The sequence below is a fragment of the Apis cerana genome, linkage group LG12 (genome assembly GCF_029169275.1).
Source record: "Apis cerana isolate GH-2021 linkage group LG12, AcerK_1.0, whole genome shotgun sequence".
NCBI lineage: Eukaryota > Metazoa > Arthropoda > Insecta > Hymenoptera > Apidae > Apis > Apis cerana.
Genome location: NC_083863.1, coordinates 2,935,298 through 2,950,395, shown reverse-complemented (window position 1 = coordinate 2,950,395; position 15,098 = coordinate 2,935,298). Strand labels below are relative to the sequence as shown.

At 21.0% G+C, this 15,098-nt stretch overlaps 5 protein-coding genes across 7 annotated transcripts; 4 read left to right on the top strand and 1 right to left on the bottom strand.

Annotated features, from left to right (window-relative positions):
• Positions 1 to 111: 111 nt before the first annotated feature.
• LOC107993284 (transmembrane 9 superfamily member 3) lies at positions 112 to 2,990 on the top strand. Of its 2 annotated transcripts, none has more exons than XM_062083314.1 (10): positions 112 to 403; positions 604 to 799; positions 865 to 987; positions 1,064 to 1,308; positions 1,388 to 1,627; positions 1,708 to 1,996; positions 2,077 to 2,281; positions 2,357 to 2,503; positions 2,609 to 2,692; positions 2,771 to 2,990. In XM_062083314.1, the coding sequence occupies exons 1-10, from the start codon at positions 317 to 319 to the stop codon at positions 2,913 to 2,915; spliced, it is 1,761 nt and encodes a 586-aa protein (XP_061939298.1). In that variant the 5' UTR covers positions 112 to 316; the 3' UTR covers positions 2,916 to 2,990. The 2 variants fall into 2 exon arrangements, with proteins under 2 accessions (XP_061939298.1, XP_061939299.1); XM_062083315.1 differs by having other exon boundaries at positions 115 to 403; positions 1,708 to 1,993; positions 2,074 to 2,281.
• A 65-nt stretch (positions 2,991 to 3,055) lies between these two features.
• On the top strand, positions 3,056 to 6,201 carry LOC107993267 (stress-associated endoplasmic reticulum protein 2). The gene is made up of 3 exons (XM_017049601.3): positions 3,056 to 4,888; positions 5,344 to 5,416; positions 5,513 to 6,201. Exons 1-3 carry the CDS (start codon positions 4,805 to 4,807, stop codon positions 5,548 to 5,550), a joined length of 195 nt encoding a protein of 64 aa, XP_016905090.1. The 5' UTR covers positions 3,056 to 4,804; the 3' UTR covers positions 5,551 to 6,201.
• Positions 6,202 to 6,351: 150 nt separating this feature from the next.
• LOC133667101 (uncharacterized) lies at positions 6,352 to 8,427 on the top strand. 2 transcript variants are annotated; one of them, XM_062083320.1, is made up of 5 exons: positions 6,352 to 6,587; positions 6,704 to 6,939; positions 7,015 to 7,207; positions 7,277 to 7,372; positions 7,447 to 8,427. In XM_062083320.1, exons 1-5 carry the CDS (start codon positions 6,539 to 6,541, stop codon positions 7,557 to 7,559), a joined length of 687 nt encoding a protein of 228 aa, XP_061939304.1. In that variant the 5' UTR covers positions 6,352 to 6,538; the 3' UTR covers positions 7,560 to 8,427. The 2 variants fall into 2 exon arrangements, with proteins under 2 accessions (XP_061939304.1, XP_061939303.1); XM_062083319.1 differs by having other exon boundaries at positions 6,396 to 6,587; positions 7,000 to 7,207.
• Positions 8,036 to 10,220, top strand: LOC107993281 (putative malate dehydrogenase 1B). Its single transcript, XM_028664565.2, has 7 exons — positions 8,036 to 8,179; positions 8,239 to 8,442; positions 8,522 to 8,835; positions 8,934 to 9,223; positions 9,310 to 9,491; positions 9,580 to 9,715; positions 9,770 to 10,220. The coding sequence occupies exons 1-7, from the start codon at positions 8,036 to 8,038 to the stop codon at positions 9,976 to 9,978; spliced, it is 1,479 nt and encodes a 492-aa protein (XP_028520366.1). The 3' UTR covers positions 9,979 to 10,220.
• A 133-nt stretch (positions 10,221 to 10,353) lies between these two features.
• On the bottom strand, positions 10,354 to 13,704 carry LOC107993283 (eukaryotic translation initiation factor 2 subunit 2). Its single transcript, XM_017049628.3, has 6 exons — positions 13,447 to 13,704; positions 12,613 to 12,870; positions 12,362 to 12,518; positions 11,678 to 11,862; positions 11,306 to 11,590; positions 10,354 to 11,217 (listed from the first exon to the last, which is right to left on the bottom strand). Exons 1-6 carry the CDS (start codon positions 13,462 to 13,464, stop codon positions 11,173 to 11,175), a joined length of 948 nt encoding a protein of 315 aa, XP_016905117.1. The 5' UTR covers positions 13,465 to 13,704; the 3' UTR covers positions 10,354 to 11,172.
• Between the last annotated feature and the right edge of the window lie 1,394 nt (positions 13,705 to 15,098).

Here is a 15,098-nt window from a genome sequence, read left to right as displayed (position 1 = left end):
ATATTAATGAATTTTTTTTTAATATTTTAATTATATAAATTATTTAAATTTTTACGATGATCAATTTAGCAAGAACTTCTGGAATATAATGATAAAAGCGCCATCTACTGTGATAGTGAATTCTTAACACCTAGCACATTAGCGGTTGCTGTGAGTATCATCATCGTGTTTTAATACGTGTCCATTGGTACTTGTTTGTTCGGTGTTCCTACCAAGCAATATTTGTTTCGTGAATCTATGGAGTATCTTTATTGTAAAATATCTTTGAATTTCTATTTATATTAGCATAAGGCGCCTAGTGCGCCTTCCCGTCACGATGATCATGTGTCGGGCTCGATTGTTATTCCATTTTCTGGCGCTTAGCCTACTCCCTTTTGTCTATCTTGACGAGCACACTCACGTTGTAAGTATATATTCAGAAAATTATAACATATTTTCAAAATATTATGATATTATGAATTTTAATAGCTAATTTTTAATTAATAATTTTATTAAAAATTGAGTTTGTTTTCATATACATGTTTTATGTTGTATATGTTATATTTTATATATTTATATTATTATACATATTATGTATTAATGGAATATATTTTTTTTCATTAGTATGAAGATAATGATGAAGTTGTATTATGGATGAGTACTGTTGGACCATATCATAATCGACAGGAAACTTATTCTTACTATTCATTACCTTTTTGTATGGGCACAAAAAATGTTATTAATCATTATCATGAAACTTTTTCTGAAGCATTACAAGGCATCGAACTCAAATTTAGTGGTCTGGAAATTGAATACAAAGGTATTTTGAACTTTTATTACTGGTAGATATCTTAATTATGATGATGTATATTTATTATTTGTTAGCTGATGTTGCAAAAATGGATTATTGTCAAATAAAATTATCTGAAGAAAGTGAAAAGGCTTTCATATATGCAGTGAAGAATCAATATTGGTATAAGATGTATATGGATGATTTACCAATATGGGGTAAAATCAAAGTTTTAATTTTTTTCAATTCTTAAGTATTTTTCTATTATATTAATTGTTTATTATTAATATTTAGGTGTTGTGGGAGAACCTGAAGATAATAATGGAATTGTATCTTATTATATTTGGACACATAAGAAATTTGATATAGGATATAATGGAAAGCAAATAGTTGATGTAAATTTAACTAGTGAAAATAAAATTAAATTAATGCAGGATGCAGCCATTTCTTTCAGTTATGAAGTTAATTGGAAAAAGAGTAATGTTAAATTTGAAGATAGATTTGACAAATATCTGGATCCTAATTTTTTCCAACACAGAGTAAACATATTTCAAATGTGAAATTAAAAATTATATATTTTATTTTAAAAATGAATTTTTATTCTTTGTTTTTTTTCAGATTCATTGGTTCAGTATTTTTAATAGTTTTATGATGGTAATCTTTCTTGTTGGACTTGTTTCAATGATTTTAATGCGTACATTAAGAAAAGATTATGCTAGATATAGTAGAGATGAAGAAATGGATGATATGGAACGAGATTTAGGTGATGAATATGGGTGGAAACAAGTTCATGGAGATGTATTTAGACCTGCTAGTCATGCAATGCTTTTTTCAGCTCTTATAGGTGCTGGATATCAGGTAATTATTTTAATTAAAAATGTTTAAATCAATATTTTTAAAATAGTAATTATAATATTTTATGAACTATTTTATTTTAGGTTACTGTGGTTGTACTTAGTGTTATTATTTTTGCTATTCTCGGAGAATTGTATACAGAAAGAGGATCAATGTTATCAACAGCAATTTTTGTGTATGCTGCTACATCACCTATAAATGGTTATGCTGGAGGAGGTTTATATGCACGTATGGGAGGTCGTATTTGGATTAAACAAATGATTCTCAGTGCTTTTATGTTACCTTTTATTGTCTGTGGCACTGCATTTTTTATTAACTTCATTGCAATGTATTACCATGCCAGCCGTGCTATACCATTTGGTTCCATGGAAAGTATTATTTATATAATTCTTATTTATTTATGTATATACTTGTTTTTTTATATATTAACGAAAATATTTTATTATAGGTAGCAGTAACATGTATTTGTATATTTGTTATATTACCATTAACATTAGTTGGAACTATTTTGGGTCGTAATTTAGCTGGAACTCCAGATGCACCATGCAGAGTTAATGCAGTACCTCGACCAATTCCCGAAAAAAAATGGTTTATGGAACCATTAGTTATAATTATGCTTGGTGGTATCTTACCCTTTGGATCAATATTCATTGAAATGTAATATATTCATTATTTATTTATCATTAATTAAAAAATATGTCAAATTATTCTATATTTATGTTTTTTTTTTAGGTACTTTATTTTTACCTCATTTTGGGCATATAAAATTTATTATGTTTATGGATTTATGTTACTAGTATTTGTTATTCTAATGATAGTAACTGTTTGTGTTACTATTGTATGTACATACTTTTTATTAAATGCTGAAGATTATCGATGGTAAATATTATTTAATTATTATATATTAATTAATTATGAATATTATTATATATTAATTAATTATGAATATTATTATATAATGAGTTTTATATGTATTTTTTATAGGCAGTGGACAAGTTTCTTAGCAGCTGCTTCAACCGCTGGTTATGTCTATATATATTCCTTCTATTATTTCTTCTTTAAAACTAAGTAAATTTATATTATGCTCGATTAATTTCATGCAAATTTATTAAAAAAATGGAATATAATTTTATTTTTCTTTTTCAGAATGTATGGTCTCTTCCAAACGGCATTTTATTTTGGTTATATGGCATTGTTCAGTCTCGCCTTGGGTATAATGTGTGGAACAGTTGGTTATGTTGGTACTAATGCATTTGTACGAAAGATTTATTCTACAGTCAAAATAGACTAAACCACAATTTTAGTGTAATATCTACAATTAACTAAAATAAGAACATACAGAATAAAACCTGCCGGTTTTTATAAAGTAGGACTGTTCTTTTGGTTGAAATTGAAGTTATTTATGTATAATGTACAAATGCAACTCATGAAAGAACTATATTAATTTTAATGAAGTACAGCTAAATATTTAAAGAAAAATATTCGTTATATCATTTTTTAAAAATATTCAACGAATATTTTATCATCCTTATATTAATTGATATAATAATGATATTTTCATTTCAAGAAAATGATTAACTTATTTGATTTATGTTGATAAAAGATGAATCTTACAAAAAATAGATATCTGCGAAACAAATAGTTTACCAATTATTCAATCATGCATATTATTCATTTCATGAGTCACAATTTAGTATTATACAAAATACAAGCTCTGATTATTATATGATAGAATTATTTTATTTAAAATAATCAATTTTTTAAAATTATTCAATTATATTATATTATAGTATATTTACTGATTATTCTTTTCTTGGAATTTATATAAAAATTTATGTATTTATATAATATAGTTTGAAAATATTTCAAGAATTTTAATATTTTTTTTAGAAAAAAGAAATATATGAACAAATATAAATAATTCTAATTAGATATTAGTAATTAAATTGAAAAATAATTAAAACAAAAAAAATTTTATAAATTTATAGATTATAATATATGAATTATATAATAATTAATTTTCGATACAATTCAATCATACAATCTGTACTTCAGTTAAAACTATTTAAGGTTTAAATAATATTTTTGTGACTCTGAACTGAAATTATAATTATAATTTTATGTTTGTTTACTAAAAATTCAAGTAATATTAATTTACTAGGTAAGTTAAAAGATAAGATTAAATGTGAATTATAAGAAATTTTTTTACCATTAATTGTGCATTACATGTCATGACATGTCATTTTTTTCTGTTATGGATATTCTTCATTATGAATTGTGAGTGCATTGGTAAAGTGTAAAATATTGTAAGTCTATAACTGGTGGTAAAATTTTTAATTGTGATCTTTTTCACGCGGTTAAATATCTAACTATATGAATTATATTAAATATCTAATCGCTGTTGAAAAAAAATAAAATAAAAAAGGAATATGGGAGTGTAGAGAGTATGTTTAACTTGAAGCATTGCTGAATGAATATTGATGAAAATATAAGAATGAACCATATGGTTTGTTAGACGTAGTAATTCTATGAAATATAAAATTTCTACATGCAACAAAAATACAATTTATTTTTATTTATACACATATATTCATTTAAAGTAATTATTTTAAAATTTATAAATCGTTTCTTAAATTATTGATAGTATACACCAAAAATAAATTTCGTTAGTTAAAATTTTTTGTTCAACATTTTTTTTAAATTTTATTTATTAACTTATTTTTCCTCTGTACATAAAGTATATTATTTTTACATTTAAAAATAATCATGATGCATGAATTGTATAGATGTAAAGAAATGTATTTATACTACGTTATTCAAAAGTATTTTGTATAAAATATTTACATGATCATGAATATATATTTAAAATACATTAATAATTAAACAAATATTAAAATAATATATGTATATATAATTATAAAAATCAGAATATTGAAAAATATAATTATTAAATTGATTCTGTTGGTGCCAGTGTGGCACTAAAAGTTACTTCGTATATTCTAAAGTATTCACGTGTCAAAGCGCACATCGACGTAAGAATCAGAGTGTAGTGTATACACTTGTTTATAGCACAAGAACGTCATATTCTAGTACACGTACAGTGACTAAAATAGTTTAAATTATTCATTAATTTATTTCAAATCTTATTGAAGCAATTTTGGCAAACAAAAAATAACAAAGATGGCACCAAAACAAAGAATGCGTATCGCTAACGAAAGGGCTACAAAAAATATTACACTTCGTGGAAATGTTCCAAAATCATCGGTATGTTACATTTTATTATTTAATAAAATATATTTAAATTATATATAAATTTATTTAAACAATTAAAATGTTATTTACATACAAATATATAATTATTGGTTTTTAATATTAAGATTAATTGACGAAATATTTGATTGTATGCAATTTAGTAATATTTATTACTTCTTATATTATTAATTTTATGTTGTATATATTTTAACATATTTTAAATAATATTAGATCTTTTTCTTTATTTATGATTTTTTATTTTTTAATAATAAAAATAATTCAATAAATTAATAAATCAACCATATGTAATATAAATGTACATTTAATTTAGAAATTAATTATTTAAATTATTTTTTTTATCAAAATATGAATTATAATATGAATTGTAAAACTATATAAATTTTTTTTATTATAAAATTATTTATTTTAATTTTTATATCAAATTATTACATTTAATAATATTCTAGAAGCCACAAGATGAAGGATCTCCTGTTGGACCTTGTTTATTAGCACTTTTTCTCTTTGTTGTATGTGGTTCTGGTGAGTTTTAATATTATAATTTAAATATAATCTTTTTAAATAAGTATATAGAAAAGATTTGTATATTTATATAAGTTAAAATTTTTTAACTTTCAGCTGTATTCCAAATAATTCAAAGTATTAGAATGGGTTAAAAAAACTAAAAATATGAAGACAAAAAGATATTGCTATTGCAGTTAATATTAAAAAAAAATTGTCTACATCTTATTGATATATAAGTGAAAACAGACTGTCTTCTTGCATATTGTAAAAACATATAGACATCATAATGATATTGACGCAAAACTGAATTCAAATTTCTATTAAATATAATTCTCTTTTTTTGCTACAATTCATAGGAATCATTTATAAAAGGAATTTAGCATTTATAAACATTTTATGTAAATGTATATATGTATATCAATGAAAGAATATTATATTTAATATATTTTATTTACAGAAATCAAAATATTACAAATTGAATAATTTATTTTTTTTCTGTAATTTTGCATAGCATTTGCTTTCAGTCTTATGAAAAATTTAAATTCTTTCATTGATACTTATATATAATAAATAATTGTATATATATATATGATCAATTTATTATATCAATTTAATCAAAGCATTCCAATGTAAGCAGTTGGTAGCTTTTGGTTGTCTATATTTTTAGAGGCCTTAAGACATGATAAGTCATTGTACGTGTAAAAATATATATTATATGTATTTTCAATGTAATTTATCGTAATGAAATATTTGCTATGGACAATTGTTTGTCTAATTTTAATAAATTATATTATGAATAAATACATTTTTGTATAAACTTAATATAATTGATTATAGAGAAAACAAAATAAAAAAAAGATATAATAAAAAAATTTATTTCGATATAAATTCGTTTTTATAGTTGAAATGTATACACATATACATATGTTATATATAATGTGATATAATAAAATATTTTATTTTTTACCTAAAAAAGTTTTTAGTAATTTCAATGTGACCAATTTTCCCTAGTTTTGTTTAGAGAGCAGTTCATATTAAACGGAAAGCTTATAGAAATCGAAACATTATTAAATTATTTTTCTATCTTACAAAATATTTTTTTTTATTATTTTAATTTTATTTTTTACTAAAATTTTTATTATGGCTAATATATTTAATTTATTTGGTGAAATATCAGAATTCCATAAAGGTAAGAATAAGAATACATGAAAGTTAATATTTATACTTTTTATTTTTTATAAATGTTATTTTATAAATAAAATTATAAATAAAATTAATATAATATTAATAATAAAATTACTATAGGTTCAACTATAAAACCTTTAGCAAGATCAAAAACATGTCTTGATATAAATGGTTCTTTAAAGAATGTTGGTCAATCAAAACCAAAAGGATTATCAATTAGATCTAGTTCTGATTTAAATGTACCTGAAACTGTGCAAATTACTTTCAATAAACAACAAGAATTGTTAAAGCCAAAACTAACACAATTAGATAACAATGGCCAACTAATATCACCTAGGAAAAATATTTTATCAGAAGTATAAATTGTTAAAAAATTTTAAAAATAAAATATAAAATATAATTATTTTATAAATAAGATTAATTTTTTACAGAAACTAAGTGCATTTTCTATAAAAAAAAAAGATATATCTCCAAAAAAAGAACTTGATATAAAACATGTAAAATCACCTCTATCATATAATGAAAGTATTTTTAAAAAGCCATTACTTTTAAAAAATCATGTTAAAAAATTATATCCTGAACCAGAAAATCTAGCACCATATTATGATATGCAATTTGAATATGGTATGATAATTTAATTAAATAATTTATTAAATAATTAATATAAAAAAATATTTAAATATATTTTTACAGATAATATTTATACTAAAGATATAGAAAATGAATTTAAAGAATTACTTAAAAAAAAGGGAAATGAAATAGTACTTTATGAAGATGAATTTGAATTAGGTATGGTACATTTAATTATGTATTTTTTATGTATGTATTATATATATATATTTAATTTTAAATTTTTTATTTAGATCAAAAGGAAATTAAGTTTGAAATACCAAAATTATGTATATCACCTATATTTGATGAAGAGTGGATACAATATAAGATTCCTGATTTACCAGAAATATCTGATGAATTTTAAACATGAAATATAATTAATTTTAAATATAAAAATAATATTAAATATAAAAATGTTCATTTAGCTTAAGATAACTTAAAATTTTTTTTTATCAATAATTTATTAATATAAAATAATTTAGAATAGTTATGTTAAAATATAGGTTAAAATATATCTGAAGCATATAAAAAATTAACTTTAATTTATTTATGTTAATTGCTTGAGTTTTAAAAATTGAATACTAATTATATATTCTGACATTAAAATTAAAAAAATTTCAAAATTGATTAATCAATAATTGGCTCTTGAATGATTTATATATTTAAAATCTATTATATAAATAGATAAAAACAAATTAAAAATAAATAATTTAATAAAATTTTAATACATTATATTTTCTTTATATATGAATAAATTTTTACAAATATATTTTGTTAATATGTTTTTATAAAAATTTTTAAAAAAAGTATTAAATGCTCTTCAATTGTTAATAATACAAAATGACAAATAGATGTTTAACTGTAATAGCTGGTATTTTAGAAGATCCTACTTTTAATCATATATGTTTTATTGCCGAAAGTTTATCTACATTATTACCGAATTTTTATTATAGAAGTATTAGTAAAAGTTCTTTAAAGTGGGAAGTAAGTTAATATTATATTTTTATTTATAAATACAATTCAATTTAAAAATTATTTTATAGTCATGGTTAAAAGAAACTTGTGAACTTTATAAATGGACTCACACTAAATCTCCTCTAATATGGAGAGAAATTGGACTTAGTCAAACTCATGTAAATTATATTGGAAGTAGTTATCAATTTTGGGAATTGTTGCATAAATATTATAACATCACATCATATTTAAATAAAGAAGAACTTGATGCATTACAAGCAGATTTATTAATTGTATGAATTATATAAATATTTAAAAAAATTATCTATATTATATAATTCTAATCAGATTTATTAAATTTTTGTAATAAAGGCTCATAATGTAAAAAGACAAAAAAGCAAACATTTACAAGTACAAGAAAAATGTCGTAGAATAATGATAATAGGAGCAGGAAGATCAATGTGTCCGGATCTTGTGTCTCAGTTATTAATGATAAAAGAACTGTGGATGACTCATGGAATCGTTATTAATTTATATGATCAACCAGGATGTTTTTTTAAACTTAGGAGAATTTTCAAAGATGCAAGAATGATAGGTGCTGGTTTAAATACAGTAAATATCGTGGAGAGTATTCCTGATGGATTGAAAAATTGTGATATATTAATTTATCTTGATAGTTTTATGCGGTATTTATTATTATTATTATAAAAAATAATAAATTTATTATAATTATTATTGTAATTATAATATAAATACTGTTAATATTTATATATGCATATTTTAGAGAAGATAATGAAGGGACAGACAATTGGTTGCAACGTAATTATAAAATTATAGAAAATTTATCTGCATATATAAATGAATATGCACCTTCACATATGAAAATAATATTTTGTTCAATGAGTCTTCCATGTTTTTATGCTAATATTATGCTTGAACTTGTTACAAAATTATCAAGTACAAATATTGTAGTTGCTAGTGCTCATTATGGTTTGGAACTTATATATACATTTGTGAATTCATTAGGTCTTACTCACCAAAATTTTGGTTGTCCACCTATTTGGGGCTTTTTAGGTTGATTTATATTTATATAAAAAAAAATATGATGTATTGTTATTAGTATATCTTATTATACATATTAATACTAAATTTAATTATAGGAATCAATCATTTTGTAGATGTTGATCATATGATTCAAAAGTATGATATATATTATCCATATAAAAAAGCTTTAAATTCAAATAAAACTATAATACCATTTAGAACCAAATATTCAGAATTAAGATGGTTTTTTTATATGGCACATGATAAAGATCCATATAAAAATCACTTTAAACGTAAGGTATATATAAGAATATATAAGAATATTTTCTTTTCTATATTCTATATTTTCTATATACATGAAAGAATGAAAAAAAAATTTTGCTTAGGCCCTTGTTCGATATCAAGTAGGCAGATCAGAAGATTTTCCAAAATGTAGAGCTATTTGTGATCTTTTGAAATTATGGTACAGCAAGAAAAAAAGCATTGGAGATGAAATTATATCATTGGGAATCGCATCTGATGGTAATATAAAGTAAAGAAAAATCATAGAATAAAATAGGATTTTAAATTTTTTAGGTTCATTTGGTATACCAAAGGGATTAGTATTTTCGCAACCAGTATATTTGAAAGAATGTGAAGATGGCACACGAAAATGGATTCCTTTTAAAGATTTTCCAATGCCAAATATGCCAATTTCTATATTTCAAAATTTTATAGATACTGCTATTGATATTAAAAAAAAAATAATTAAATTAAAAAACGAAATTGATATAACGAAAATTTAATTACTTATTTGATAATTAACTTCTCAAGAAATTCTTTTTTATTAAAAAAAATTACAATTTTATTATATTATGTAATACATAAAAACACTAAATTATTTAAATTTATTATATAACATATATGTATATTAATCATTATAATATGCACATATAATTATTAAAATTGCACATAATTTTATAAGTAACATTTTTAGCAATGCATTGCTATAAAATAAAATATGCATTAAAAGAGTTCAAATAAAAAATATTTTTTAATTATTTTTTAAAATATTTTAAATATTTAAAAAATTTTAAATATTAATGTCTTGCAAATTAATTATATAATATTGAAATTGTTTTAAAAATACAAATATTATTAATGAAAAACTAGAAGAATAATAGAGTTTCTTAAAATAAATTTATTACCTAATAAATACAATTGAATAAATTAATTAAGTAAGTTAGCTATTGATCGCTTAAAAAAATTATATTTTATCATGATATTTTTCACAAAAAGATAATTATGGGAATAATACTTTTCACCATGCGTAATAATGTACTCGAATTTAGTGTTATAGTTTTTTTGTATACAGAAAATGATGTAACAAGTTATTACCAGCTTAAAATTTATTGTTTATAACTGGTAATCTATATTTTATATTTAGTAGACAGTTCTTTATACAAGATGTTATGTCACATGGTAGACAAATGGATAATGCATTTCATATCATATGATTATTTTATCCCCATCATTGAAATAGTGTACAATATAACTGTATAGCTATTTTTTTAGAAAGCGTTCAATATGATTATTGCCAAAATAATGAAAATGTGTAAAAAAAAGTTAAAATTATGTTAAATCATATAATTTTATATATTCTAAGAGGAAATAGTATATTAAAGACTTCAAACCCAAAAAATAAAGATAAGAATAGTTAAAAATAGCAGGTAAATATGAAGAAAAATTTTTTCATCAATAATTTTTTCTATAATTTTTGTTTGTTTGTTGCAGATTAATAAAAAATATTGTGCAATAAATTTTACAATGTTTTTTCTTTTTTTAATCGATCATTTCAATTGCTATAAGTAAAAAAATGAATGTTCAAATTGCACACCATTATAATAGATATTGTAAAAAACTGCGTTCTGACATAAGAAATCTCAGATAATTTCAAAATTATGCTACAAAATTGATAAACGTGATACATGATAAATTTTTTAGGCAGTTTTTGCTCGAATAGCTGCACGTTTTCCTGTAACAGCCTAAAACAAATAATTGATTATTAGAAAAGTTTTTAAAAATATCAAATTAATTATAAATGCTTTAAAAAATTTTTTTAAAAATAATTACCTGAAAACCAGATTTTATACTAGCTACTGAACATCTTGAACCACAAGTTTCACATTGTAAGAAAAATAGTCGGGTATCTTTTTGAAGAATGGTATCTGGAGAACGACAAGTGTGGCAGGTAACATATTCTTTAATGTATCTCCTAAGAACATTTTCTATTTGTTTCTGTTGAAAACGACCCTTAATGATAAGTTGACTATTTCCATCAACAGAACCACTAGTTCCTAATTCAGCGAGTAAAAAGTCGAGTAAATGTTTTGGTTGCCTATGAAGTGTTTTGCATATCTACAATTAAAAATTGTAAGACAATAATAAAAAAAAAGAATTTACAATTTATAAATTTAAATAAATAAATATTATTATAAAACTAACCTCTGTAAAATTAGCAAAAGATGTTTTTTTAGTGCCTATACGTACTACTTGTGGAGGACGCATGACAAACTTCTGTTTTTTACCAGCAACCATGTCTGGATTTTTTTCTCTCATAATATTAAATACTCTTACCAATAATTCGTCATAAGTATAATCTCTGTCTGATCCAACCCAACTTGTTTCTTCTATTAAGAAATATAATTATTATAATATATATTCTATTAATTTAATATATGATTATATATTAAAAAAAATGATAAAAGATTTAATAAATAAATTTATTGATTGATATATTAAATCTTTTAAGATTTTGTGTGTGTGTGTGTGTGTGTATACAATCTTATTATTCAAATTTTTTTTCATATTAATTATCATTTAATATTATTTCATATTAAATATTGATGAAAATATATAATAACAAAGAAAAATTACAATTTATTTTATGTTGGAACTAAACTAATGATTATGATATATAAAATTAGTTATTATATGGATTTTATATATATATATATATATATATATATATATATATACAAATTAAGAAATTATAGAAAGTACCAAATACATATTTCTTACCATACTCTGCACTTCGCTCAGATTCAGTGCAGCATGTTAACAAATAATGTATAACATAAACAACTAGTTACCACAAACTTAGATATTTTTGCAATATATAATATTTACCATTTTCTTTATCTTCAATTTCTTTACGTTCTTCTTCAGCTACTAATTCATCAAGATCTTTCTTTTTCTTTTTTTTCTTTTTAGTTTTTGAAAAATCCATATCTAAGTCAAAAGTGTCATCCACAATAACTTCTTCTGTTTGTTGTTCAACAACATCCTTTCCAAATTATAAATTATAAATTATAAATAATATATTATACTATTAAATATAATTTCATACATAGTTACATATCATATTATATATATATTACCTCTTTTTTTGTATCAGGCAAAGCTGCATCAAGTTCATCTAAATTAAATGCTTTTTTCTTCTTCTTTTTCTTTCTTCCAAAATTTTCTAAATCCAATGCTTCGTCATCTTCAGCTGGTACAGAAGGTTCAGGTTCTTGATTTTCTTTATCAATATTTTCCAAGATATCACCGGTACTACTGTTTTCATTAAATGCTGCATCAAGATCAAAAGTAGTTTTCTTTTTCTTCTTTTTCTTTTTCAAAGTAGGATCAAATACCTTTAAATTTTTTTTAATTATTACATTATTATATGAATATATCGTAATTATATGTAAAATTTTATATTTTATTATTTTACATATTATATTTAAGAAATTTAATGACTTTATTGATATAACAAAAGATTATTAATTATCTTAATTAATCTAATATATTTTCTTAAAAATTTAAAAATAAATTTTTTTAATTTATATCATGTTAAATATATTTCAAAATGTTTTATAGATTAAATGTAATATTATATTATATTCGTAATAAATGGAACATTATATAATAATGATAATAAAATATTTATTATAATATATTGATAATAAATATATATTTGTACATTTCATCGAATACTATTCTCCACATGGTTTTGAGGTTGGAATGTATAAAAGTGGCATTTTTCTTATCATATAAAAATTACGTTATAAAATATTCTTTTACATAGATTTAAATTTTATTTTTTATATAAGTATTAAAATTAAATTAAAAAATCAAGAAGTATGTCAAGATAATCATAGTCCCATGCTTTTTCTATATGACATAGATTCTTTTCTAAAGATATAATATAATATAATATTATTACATACCGAATCTTCTTCAGTCATTTCGAAAATTGTTCTAAATACTTTGGTGTCTTCAATTATCTTATTAATTTGCTTATCTTTCAAATATATAATAGCATCTTTATCACGCGGGCCTCAATACTTTCGTACTGTCTATACAGTGCATTCACGTCTTGTTAACGAATATTGCATCAGAAATTCGACTTCTAAGTACAAAGAGCCATTCACACTTCCAAATATTCTACATGATTTACACAGCCTAGTTCATATACATAGAAAAGGTATTTGAAAAGAATGTGGATTTTATTGGTTATTTCTGATAGATTAAAATATTTAAAAAGATATTGGTCAAAACTTGCATTATTAAAAAATTAAATTTTGTCATTATATTGTTTAGAATGTTATTATTTAATTTCAGTTTCAATTATAAATTTTTAAGTAAAAACAATTTGAATTTAATTCGTAACTGATACTTCTATTGTCCAATCGAATTGAGTAAAAATAATGCAATTCATAAAAAAACCCTAAACGAGGCAACATTTTATAAGCACATAATTTTCTTAATCATGAATTTAAAGAATGAACAAAAGTAAGTAAATTTTTAGATAAAAGATATGAAATTGAAGAAAAAAAGGGAAAAATAAAAAATCATGCAGCCATTTTTCTATATTGTTACTTTGTAACGTGATGCAACGTATGTTTTATCGATCTTTAATATATCTGAATAAGCAATATGAATTTAAGCGCGAATTATAAAAATAAATAGGCTTGAATTGTTTTTATTTTATATTATATTGTATATATATAATTATATATTATATATTATATATATATAATATAATATTTTATGTATGATTATATATATGATTATTAAATATTATTAATTATCTTAATTATAAATTTATTTATTATGAATTTGAATCTCAGAATGCATAGATTTGTTGCTTAGAATGTATAAATTATTATACATTCAAAGATTAAAAAATTAAAAGATTATGTTTTACTAATTTATTTATTATTCTTAATATAATAATTATTATTCTTAATATATATAATAATAATATATTATAATAATAATAATTATATATTATATAAAATATATATAATAATAATAATGTATTATATAATAATATTATTAATATAATAATAATAATTAATATAAATATAACAAATTATTTATAATGATAAATATATATATTTTTCCTTCATATTTTTGAAATTAATATTTAAAGAAATGATACATGCGATATTAAAAGATTTATTCTAGGAATTGACTCATATTTAGCTTTAGAAAGTATTTGAATAATCGTATTAAAATTTTAAACAATAAAAATTTATTTTTTCTATATTTAATTTTATTATTTAATAAAATATCATATTTAATTCTTCAAAATAATACTATAATAAAATACAATTATCAAGATTAAATAATAATATATATGTGTATACATATGTATATAAATATATATAAAGTAAATTTTAAAATAATTTTAAAATAATTTTTAAATAATTTTAAAATATTGAAATAAATATTGAATAAAATATTGAAATATTAAAATAAATTTGATAATAGAAAAAAAGTGAAAGGAATATGTCTTGAAAAAGATATTATAAATTTCTTAAAGATAGAAAATCGATGTAGAACGATGATTTTTTTATTTTCTAATGACATTCAT

Bases quoted from the DNA above. Each gene is read 5' to 3' on its own strand.
- LOC107993283 (XM_017049628.3), bottom strand. The intron at 11,863-12,361 runs GTAAATATTATA...ATTTCTTAATAG, and splicing joins AATTGAAGATAAAGAAAATG to AAGAAACAAGTTGGGTTGGA. The intron at 11,591-11,677 runs GTTAGTTTTATA...TTTTAATTGTAG, and splicing joins CTTTTGCTAATTTTACAGAG to ATATGCAAAACACTTCATAG.
- LOC133667101 (XM_062083319.1), top strand. From the start codon at position 6,539: ATGGCTAATATATTTAATTTATTTGGTGAAATATCAGAATTCCATAAA. The intron at 6,940-6,999 runs GTATAAATTGTT...TTTATAAATAAG, and splicing joins GGAAAAATATTTTATCAGAA to ATTAATTTTTTACAGAAACT. The intron at 7,208-7,276 runs GTATGATAATTT...ATATTTTTACAG, and splicing joins TGATATGCAATTTGAATATG to ATAATATTTATACTAAAGAT.
- LOC107993267 (XM_017049601.3), top strand. From the start codon at position 4,805: ATGGCACCAAAACAAAGAATGCGTATCGCTAACGAAAGGGCTACAAAA. The intron at 4,889-5,343 runs GTATGTTACATT...ATAATATTCTAG, and splicing joins GAAATGTTCCAAAATCATCG to AAGCCACAAGATGAAGGATC. The intron at 5,417-5,512 runs GTGAGTTTTAAT...TTTAACTTTCAG, and splicing joins CTTTGTTGTATGTGGTTCTG to CTGTATTCCAAATAATTCAA.
- LOC107993281 (XM_028664565.2), top strand. From the start codon at position 8,036: ATGACAAATAGATGTTTAACTGTAATAGCTGGTATTTTAGAAGATCCT. The intron at 8,180-8,238 runs GTAAGTTAATAT...ATTATTTTATAG, and splicing joins AAAGTTCTTTAAAGTGGGAA to TCATGGTTAAAAGAAACTTG. The intron at 9,492-9,579 runs GTATATATAAGA...AATTTTGCTTAG, and splicing joins AAAATCACTTTAAACGTAAG to GCCCTTGTTCGATATCAAGT.
- LOC107993284 (XM_062083314.1), top strand. From the start codon at position 317: ATGATCATGTGTCGGGCTCGATTGTTATTCCATTTTCTGGCGCTTAGC. The intron at 800-864 runs GTATTTTGAACT...ATTATTTGTTAG, and splicing joins TCTGGAAATTGAATACAAAG to CTGATGTTGCAAAAATGGAT. The intron at 2,282-2,356 runs GTAATATATTCA...TTTTTTTTTTAG, and splicing joins GGATCAATATTCATTGAAAT to GTACTTTATTTTTACCTCAT.